Source organism: Tupaia chinensis, unplaced genomic scaffold, assembly GCF_000334495.1.
Source record: "Tupaia chinensis unplaced genomic scaffold, TupChi_1.0 Scaffold149011_1, whole genome shotgun sequence".
Taxonomy (NCBI): Eukaryota; Metazoa; Chordata; class Mammalia; order Scandentia; family Tupaiidae; genus Tupaia; species Tupaia belangeri.
The window spans coordinates 462118-471196 of NW_006208857.1; the positions used below are offsets into that span (position 1 = coordinate 462118).

A 9079-nucleotide genomic window follows, 5' to 3' on the forward strand; every position below is an offset into this window, starting at 1 on the left:
GAAAACGTAGAGAACTGCCTGGGGCGGGGGAGCAGGAAGGGGACGGGATGGAACCGCAGGGAGGCTGGGAGGTCAGCATCTCCCATAGTATCAAACAGGACCCGATGGAACCATTGTACCTTTATTCACATCGTGTATTTTGGCATTTTCCAGAGGACAGGGAAGAGACAGGGTGGGGGAAGACCGAGGCAAGGAGGGCCCCCCATTTCCCTCATATCCCTCCTTGCCCAGCCACGCAGGGACAAACACAGAGGGGGAGGGCGAGCAGACGGTCCCTCCCGGGGAGAGGATGCACGAAGCTACACCCACACGCACACAAGTAAGACCCCTCCCCTCTGCAGCGGGGCTGGGCAGGATTACACAGCGAAGCAGGGCACTGTGGATCAGGGGCAGGGGACGCCCCTCCTGTCCCCTTCCTGCTCTGTCCCCAAAGTCTAGACAGTGCCCCTCCACTTTGCTTGGCCATTCCTCTATGGCCTCCAGCTTCTTCCCTGCTGCTGGGGACAAAAAGAAAAAGGACACAGAGCAGGAGGGCTGAAGTCCACCCCTCAGCCCATCTCCCTCATGCCAGGTCTGTCCCCTGCCGCAGTGGGAGGGGTGAGGGCAGGCTCTTAGCTGGCCACTCTCTGGTAGAAGTAGATGTAGCCCAGGTCCTTGGGCGGCTTCTCCGAGGCACACACTTTCTGGTCATTGTAGATGACCCACCTGGGGAAGGGACAGAGAAGGATGAACAAACCGGGCATTCCAAGGCGCCAGCTTAGTCCAAACGGACAGCCCGTGGCCACCCAGTCTCACAGGGCCTCTCCCCCACTCGGTGTCGCCAGGTCTCCCGGCTCCTTCACCAGCGCCCTGCTGTGAGGCAGGGGTCGGCAAGCCTTCCCTGCAGCAGCCAGACAGTAAGCACCTTCGGTCCTACAGGCTGTCTGGCATGTACCCCAACTACCGGATGCGCTGCTGCAGCAAGACCACAGCCAGACACTACGGCAACCAGGCGGCGTGGTGGTCCCGGGGAGACGGACTAACCAAGCACATGGGCAGGGCCGGTCCTCGGGCTGGCACCTGCCAGTCCCTGCAGCGAGATGTCCTGGTGTACCTACGCCCTTTGCCTCCTCCCACAGACGCCCTACTCCTTCCATCACCCCGTATCCGTTGGCAACACACACTCCGGCCTCACCTGCCCTCCTTCTTGATGTGGCAGACATAGTGACCGCACATGGTGGAGGTGCCCATGTGACTGATGAAGGCAAAGAGCTGATACTCTAGGGGAGGAGAGAGAAGCAGAGGAGGCGCGTGAGCTTCAGGGACTGTGGGCAGGGACTGGGTCAAAGGCCACTGCAGCCTCCGAGATTCCCACCATCACGTCACATTCATGGAAGGTTTGGACCCCGGAGAAAAGCAGAGCTGACTGGAAACAAGAAGCCTGGTGGGGCAGACCAGCAGACCCCGCCAGCCGTCTGGCCTGGGGCACTCACTTGCAGGACCGTCGCGGACCTTGGGTCCCACTGGCACGGACTCGGAGATGGAGTCAGCAGCCGAGCGGCCCTCCGAGATGTCCATGGCGGCCTCGGCGTCCAGGTCGTCGATGTGACTAAAGATCCAGTCGACGGCCCGTTCTAAACTATTGTTCTTGGGGAGGAGGGGAGTGTTACTTTTCCTTACAAGTTTAAGAGCAAGGAAACCAGCAGTGGGCTCAGCTCCTTCATCGTGGTCATAAAGGGCAGCGGGGCCTGGCCTCGGCCACACCACACCTGTCGCCGCGTTCTTGCACACAAAGGATCGAACATCGTTCCCACTCCCTTCTTCCCCACGGGCCCCTAGTCCTTGGCTGGGGCGGCCCATACCGTGGCCCGCAGCGCTTTCAGGGCCTGGTCCCGGGAGAAACCCATGGAGACGATGGTGGTCACACAGTCCTCTGGCGGGGGGTCGGCAGCTGCGCTTGTGGAGCCAGGCCCACTGGAGCCAGGCAGGATGAGGGGGTTTGCGAAATCTGTGGACGTGAAGGGGTTGAAGTGCTGGGAGAGGACAGAGGTCCTGCCCCACCCTGCTACCGGCTGCCCACCTGCCTACCTGGATCGTCCATGTGCGACATGACCCAGTTCATGGCGGCCTCGGCCCCGCTGTTGCCCGTGTAGTACACAGCTTTGCGGCAGGCGTCCATGGGGAAACCCATCTCCACCAGCTGGATGATGACAGACTCGTCCAGCATGGGCGCTGTGGTGGGCAATCGTGGGCACAGGACCCTGACTGTCTGGGCCGCTGCACGTACCTCCCCCGACCCACAGGCCAGCCCCCCGCCCGTCCCATTGCCCGTTCCATGGACTGGCACTTTCTCCCAGAGCAAAAATGCCCAGAAACCATAATGTGGATTTGGTATGCTAAAGGCTGCTGACTATGTCTACTCAGAATCGGCCCCATTTGCTTTTTCCGTTTTTGCCAGAGGGCACATACACTCAACAGAGAGGGAGGGAGAGGGAGAAAGCTCTCGGTGCAGTGCGTAGTCATGCCACGATCCCTTCTCCTCCACCTCCCGCTTCTGCAGGGTTTAGGGCACACACGCACAAGTGCCTGGTGTGTTTTTCTATCCTGTTGGCCAGGATTCAAGCCATGTGGGATCTGGCTCCCTTAACCATCAGGCCGTGAGGCTGGCCCGGGCCCAGTTTCTGGAGCACAAAGCTCCACCCCACCCGAGCCAGAGTGGTAACAGGGCAGGGCCCACGAGCCAATAGTGTGGCTTCCGCACAGGAGTGCGGCTGGGCGTGCTCCGGGCAGCCGCGTGCCCATCTAAAGCAGGCAGAGGAGATGTGAAGGGAGGACAGGAGAGACACACAGGACAGGGCGGGGCAGGCGAGGCAGAGGCAGGCAGGAAGAAGAGTCACTAACATGTCGGAGAGGAGAAGTGAGGGGAGCAGAAGGAGTCTTCGTCTTCGTTGCCATAGAAACCAAGGCTACCTTTGGGCTCATCCGGAGTGACCAGGGGTGGGGCAATGTCAGGTAGCTCTTCCTCTCCCGGCTGCAGCCCTGTGCCCCTGAGCTGGGAGATGTCCAGCTCCTCTGGCATCTCAATGGACACGTCTGCAACGGGATGGGCCGGAAACAGGTCACTCAGCAGCCCCCAGGGTCCACCTGGAAAAGCCTGGGCCAGTCGCAGGCTCCTGCCCCGCATCTTGGACCCGCTCTGTAACTGGGAGCTAAGTGCGGTGGCAGCGAGGGGGCCCGGGTGGGATACAGTGATGGCGCGCCTGAGAGCCAGGGTCCCGGGTCCCCGCCTCCTTATCTAGGAAGCGAAGGCCCAGCAGCAGCACTCGAGTCACAGGGACCTGTATGACTTGAGGACTGTTGCCAGACTGTCAAAAAGAAGACATGCTGTCGATTGTGAAAGCCACAAAGATTGCTTTTGTTGTTAAAATATAAAATCTAAGACGTCCTAATATTTTTAGTCAATGTGTTCCAAGATAGACACATTTTGGAACATACATCTCAGGTCATTCCTTGCCCCTTTCAGAGGAAACTCTGAGAAACACTAGTTTACGTGTAGGGGCCTCACTGCATTTTCTGCTCAACCTCCCTCACCCCAGCCACCATACCCAGTTTCTTGGGCACCCAGTCTAGGCCGAAGGTGAACTTCTTGATCTGGATGACCAGGTAGTCAGGGAATGAGGCAAAACGTGTGGTCCTAGGGAAGAGAGAATGTCCTGGCGCCCAGGGAACCACGGGGGTTCTCTCCTGAGGCCCCCACCCTGCGGTACAGCTCTCGTGGGGAGAATCCCAGTGTGACCCAGATCTTTCTCGGGCCCTGGGGAAGCACCAGAGCTTTGGCCCATAGGGAGAAGCGTAAGTCAGAAGGAGGGATTTTTGGGTTGTTTTGTTTTTGCCATAGGGCATGTGCACTCACCAGAGAGAGGAGAGACAGGGACAGGGGGAAAGTGGGAAATCACCTCCCAAGGGGGATGGCATCCAGTCTCCTCTTGGGATTTGGGGCACACATGCACATGTGCCTGGTGTGACTTTCAAGCTGCCAGGTCCAGGGCTCAAACCGTGGTCAGCCATGTGGGAATCCAGCGCCTTAACCGCCATGCCACCAAGGAGGGCTTTCACTGGCAGGAGCAGCAAAGGGCTGGGGGGGCTGACCCCAAGACGTGCTCTTTCAGAGCTCAAGCCTGTGCCAGGTGACCAGGCCAGGAGAAAGTACGGCCACTGCTGGAGAGCCGAGCTGCACCCGGGGTGATGCTAAGTGCCTGCGCTCAGCCGTGTGTGAGGCAATGCACGTGGAGCCTGCACCGGGAGAGGCGCCTACCATGAGGGGAGGGCGTGGTCTGGCCGGACGGGATAACGAACGCGGCAATCACCCATGTCCACCTCAGGGAGGGCCTCCTGGTTCCCTCAGGGCTAGCCCAGCCCAACTGATTCAGCCCCCCGATTCCAACCACGAAGGGGTCAAAGAACAGCAAAGCAATGAATCTGTCTCTTCGGATTACCCCGCTGTCGGCCCTGGGCCTTAGGCCAGACCAAAGGACTTACTTGACAGCCACTGATTTGGCCTGCAAAGCCGTGCTCCAGAAGTCGTCCACCTGCTCAGGGGCCCCGTAGGCCTCCACGCAGGAGCTGAAGGGCACCTGGGCCCTGACCAGCTCTGGCAGTGGCATCTTCTCCTCCTCGGCTTGCCGCTTCTTCTCCTCATACTCCAGAAGCTCCTCTGGTGACAGAACAGTCAGCGGCCCTTTTGGAGGTGCTGCCTCTTTCCCCGTGTGGCCTCACCGTGTGGGCTTGGTGACCGTGACTCTTTCGGTCCTTCCACTCTCCCTGAGCCTACCATGACATCTTGCGTGTCTCCATGTAGTTCTCACAAGCTGCGGGCAGGGTCAGCCCTACCTAGCCCGAGGGCCCAGCTGCAGATCCCTGGCTGTGGGGCAGGCACCCTGTGGGCTCTCTGCTTAGCAGGTGGCCAGCACGCACGCGGACCTTAGTCCCCAGCCTACCTTTGTTCAGGGCGGCGTCCATGGGCACGGGCAGCTGCATGATGTAGTCCACTCGCTGGGTGTACTTCACCTTCTCTGTGGCCAGGCACTTGATCTTCTCCTCCACCAAGAAGCGGAACACTTCGTTCGGATTTTCAGAGCTCCGGCAATTCCTCTATGGGAAAGAGGCCGGGTAGGGAGGTCTGGGCAGCCAGAGCACAGAAGGGGGCCTGAAAGGTGCAGCGGGGAGTCCTGAGAGCAGGGACTGGGAGGGAGACTGCCACTTGGCACAAGGAGGGCAAGCCTGCCGCGCCGACCACCGCTGTCCTGGCCGTCAGAGCACTGCAGACCGCGCCGTGGACAGGAGCGTGCTTGCACTTCCCTTACGAGCAGTGAGCACCTCACAGCACTTTCTGGTGGCTGCAGCCCCATCACGGGAAGGGCCTCGGCTCGTCTGTGCCTTTCTTGTGGGCACCCCCAAGGAGGGCCAGTGCAGGGAGTGAGGGTCTTCAGGGTGGGGCCAGGCGGGGCTGACAGGAAGTATGTGCAGCAGGCAGAGGACGAGACAGACACGGGTGTGAGCGCCCGCCCTCTCTGTCTCCGGCCCTACCTCCACCATGTTGATGAGGTGAAGGAAGAACTCCTGGGCATCCTGCTGCCGGTTGGTGGAGAACTCGGGATGGCCCTTGCCGATGAGAGCCTTGAACATCCGAGGGGCGATGCCATCTTGAACGTCCTACGCAGAGCCAGGGCAGGGACTAGGCCGGGGACCAGAGGCCATCAAGGGCCTTCTTTAAACATCTCCCAGGTTTCAGCTTCCCCATAATTCCAGAGTCCCAGACTCACCCTTTGTTCTGACGCCTGCTCCCCATCGCCCGATTCTGGTGCGGGCTTGGAATACTCTCCCGAGAGAAGGCCATGGCCCAGCTTGGCACTGTGTAAACAGCCAAAAAAACCACTTGGCTTCAGTCAACTAATGACCCTCATCTCTTCCTGTGCTTTTTTCCTCCCCAACTCAAACCCTGTTCGTGGCACCCTCAGACGACTCTGTAAAATGGGAAGCCCTTAGGTTCCACAGGAACGCAAGACGGGCAGCACGTCCCGAAGGCAGTCACCCGCGAGCTTCCAGCCTGCCAGGGCCTACACTGCTGCCTGCCCCGGGTGGTCATGGAGGAGGAGGAAGGGTGGGGCCTGTGAGGTTCAAAAGCCCTGGCTCACAGGGCCTGGCTACATACACCTGGGTGCTGAAGTCTTGGGTAGGGTCCGTCGGGGCATTCTGGAAGATCTTCTCCAGCTTATCCACATACCTAAGAGCCAAGGGAAGGGTCATGGGAGGGCTTTGGCCTGAGCGCCAAGGAAAAGGGAAGGGCGCAGTTATCTGCTAACTCCACAAACAAGTTCCCCCGAAAGGAGTCAGAGTCACCGTGGCTGGACCTTGGGGTCCTCTTCTCTCTAGCACCTGCTGATGCTTGATGTACTTCCTTCGATCCTGCATGCCCTGCCCCATCCCCACGCGTGTCAGTGTATGGTGTGCCTGCAGCGCTCCGTCCCTGCCTCAGCCCAAGACAGAGCCAGGAAGGGAGGGGACAGCCACCTGGGACTGGGGCAAATACAGTGCACGAACCATTGGGCAGAACTTACTGACCCACTCAAGCTTTCATAGTCTAACTGTTTCCCATCAGCCATAAACTTCTTTATGCTCAGAAGCTGCCATTCTCGGGCCGCTCTGGGGCCTGGTGGTTAAGGCAGCCAGCTGCCACACGGCTGACCATGCCGAGTCCCCGACCTGGAGCTTGAGAAACGTGCTGGGTGGGGCCAGCAGGTGGCACAGTGGTTAAGTCGCTGGATTCCCCGGCGACTTGAAGAGCACATGATGTGCGTGTGACCATGTACCCCAAACCCCAAGAGGAGCCTAGAGAAGGGATTTCGGCATGGCCAGCCCTCATGGGGGGAGGAAACGTTCTCATTTTCCCTCTCTCTGTCTCTCTGTCTCAGGCAAATGCACATGTCCTATGACAAAAACCTAACTAAATAAGTAAAAAGAAAAGAAAAATCTGCTGGGTGCATGTGAGAACATACCCATAATCCCGAAAGGAGAAAGATAGGAAGAACAGATTGCAGTGTGACCATTCCCCACAAGGGGTGTTTTCTCTCTATTGTGAGCACATACACCCTCTAGTGCAAAACAAAAGTTGCCTTTCTTCCACTTACTGTCCCAAGCCCTCCTACCTCCCCTCTTCCCCAGCACACAAGTCCATGTAAGGTGCTCATTTGACATCTCTGCCTAAAATCAAGGCCACCAGCTGACGTGGGTTCATCAGAAGGCCCGGGATTTGGTGCTGCTGTCCGGTGGGCAGCATGCGCCAGGTGGATGGCGGTGCAGCTGTGTCACTTGCTGCCCCCACAGCACGCTAGCTCCAGTGTAACAGGAACTGTTCTGAGCCCGAGACCAAGCGCAGAGGGACCGAGGGCAGCTGGAGGGGGAGTGTGGAGTGTGCCCAGGGGCTGGCGACTGGGAGGAGCAGGGTGTGTGAAGGTCCAGAGCAAGGGGCCAGCGCTGGGGAGAGGGCAGCACTCACTTCCTCTGGAAGTCGGGGATGCTGAACAGCACCTGGACCACGGAGTTGAGGTAGCAGCTGTTACCCAGGTTCCGGATGCCTGTGTAGCCGGGCCCGAACAGGGGCTTCAGCGGCACACTCGACTCCTGGATCAGCTCCCACTCGCCAACCCGCTGGTTCATATCTATCTCCAGCTCGGTCATAGTCTTGTCCGTCTGTGTGGGAAGGGGCACTTCAGACTGGGCAAAGAACCCGGCCTTGTACCACTACTGAGCTCGCGCTGGGTCCAGGGTGATCCCCGGCTGCAGCCTAGGACTTGTGCGGTTACAGACTCAAACACGGGAAGGCGCTGAGTATCCTCTGGTCCAAGTTCTAGAAAGCCGCAGGTACGCGGCCCGAGAAGCCTGTTAGTTACCAGGCCTCTGCTTGAATGAGGAAATGAAATGGGTGAAACTCTGTGCTTTAAATGTTTTGTTTTCCATTCTGAAGTTATCCCTGCTCACCCTTCAGACTCTCACTGGAGCATCACTGCCTCAGGAGGCGTCTGAGCCCTACACTAGGCTCCGTCCCTGTGTCACGTGCTGCGGTACCCGCCACCCCTCTCCCACAGGTGCAATTAGTCCCCTGCATGAGCGTGTGACAAATGCCTGCCTCTCCTGCTAGAAGGTAAGGACGACAGCAAGGACCACGCTCACCTTACTCGCACGGTAACTATACCTATCGCGTACTGGTGGAGCGAGTACACGGTTCAGAAAAGTTTTCAAAGGCAGCCCACATGACTTGAGGACCGGGTTAACGGCGGGAGTTCTCTCCAAAACCCTCCCTCAGCCTCAGCAGTGGAGAAGGGCCTCACAGGGCAAGGAGAAGACTCTGGGGCTGACAGGGTCTTACCTTCTGCATCTTCAGCATGTCGATGCCAAAGTGGGACAGGTGCTCAGCCAGGTTGGGGTCTAGGACCATGTCATCCTCGTCATAGGAGTACACGTCTAGACCCAGAGGCAGGAACAGTGTCGGGGCAGTGGCTCAGGACTAGCCTAACCACCAATCCCACCTCCTGCCTAGATGGGCCTTGAGGGGACAGAAGGACAGCCTGAAGGGTCACCCTCTTGGCTCCCTTGAATATCAGTGAGGCCATACGGTCCTTCTGGGATTGGCTGTCAGGGAGGTGGAGTGAAACAGAGTGAGGGTTGAGCTCATGTTAACCCTGATTCTGTCCCTGCTGGATAAGTGAGTAAAGGATCTGGGTTTGGAAGGACGTTTACTGAGCAGAGGACGATGGCCACCTCTAGGAAGGGGACTGGGATCTGTGTGTAGTGGGGGCAGAGCCCGAACTGTGCGGCCGGGCCTAACAGGGGAGTGAGCAGCACACTCGGTTTGGGATCAGATGGGGGCGGTTAACCGAAGAGCAGTCCCCTGTACTATCTAAGCATTCACGTATCCACGTAGGACTCGCGTCCCATAAAATCAGTAACTGATGGCGTTAACTGTGAGGTGGCTAGAGGAGGGGCGGGGGTACCGGCTCCGTCGGGCGTGATGGTGCCCAGCTTGACGGCCAGCGGGTAGCCT

At 58.9% G+C, this 9079-nt stretch overlaps 1 protein-coding gene across 1 annotated transcript in view; it reads right to left on the minus strand.

Annotated features, from left to right (window-relative positions):
• Nucleotides 1–105: 105 nt before the first annotated feature.
• The window catches only part of USP5 (ubiquitin specific peptidase 5), a gene marked incomplete in the record, with an annotated part of 16342 nt that continues 7368 nt past the window's right edge, over nucleotides 106–9079 (minus strand). The window contains 15 exon segments of the mRNA XM_014585133.2: nucleotides 106–705; nucleotides 1175–1259; nucleotides 1473–1626; nucleotides 1842–1987; nucleotides 2068–2211; nucleotides 2881–3072; nucleotides 3585–3673; nucleotides 4519–4693; nucleotides 4977–5130; nucleotides 5566–5691; nucleotides 5802–5889; nucleotides 6191–6262; nucleotides 7535–7728; nucleotides 8405–8499; nucleotides 9030–9079. Of these exon segments, the coding sequence (XP_014440619.1) occupies nucleotides 612–705; nucleotides 1175–1259; nucleotides 1473–1626; nucleotides 1842–1987; nucleotides 2068–2211; nucleotides 2881–3072; nucleotides 3585–3673; nucleotides 4519–4693; nucleotides 4977–5130; nucleotides 5566–5691; nucleotides 5802–5889; nucleotides 6191–6262; nucleotides 7535–7728; nucleotides 8405–8499; nucleotides 9030–9079 (1858 nt within the window).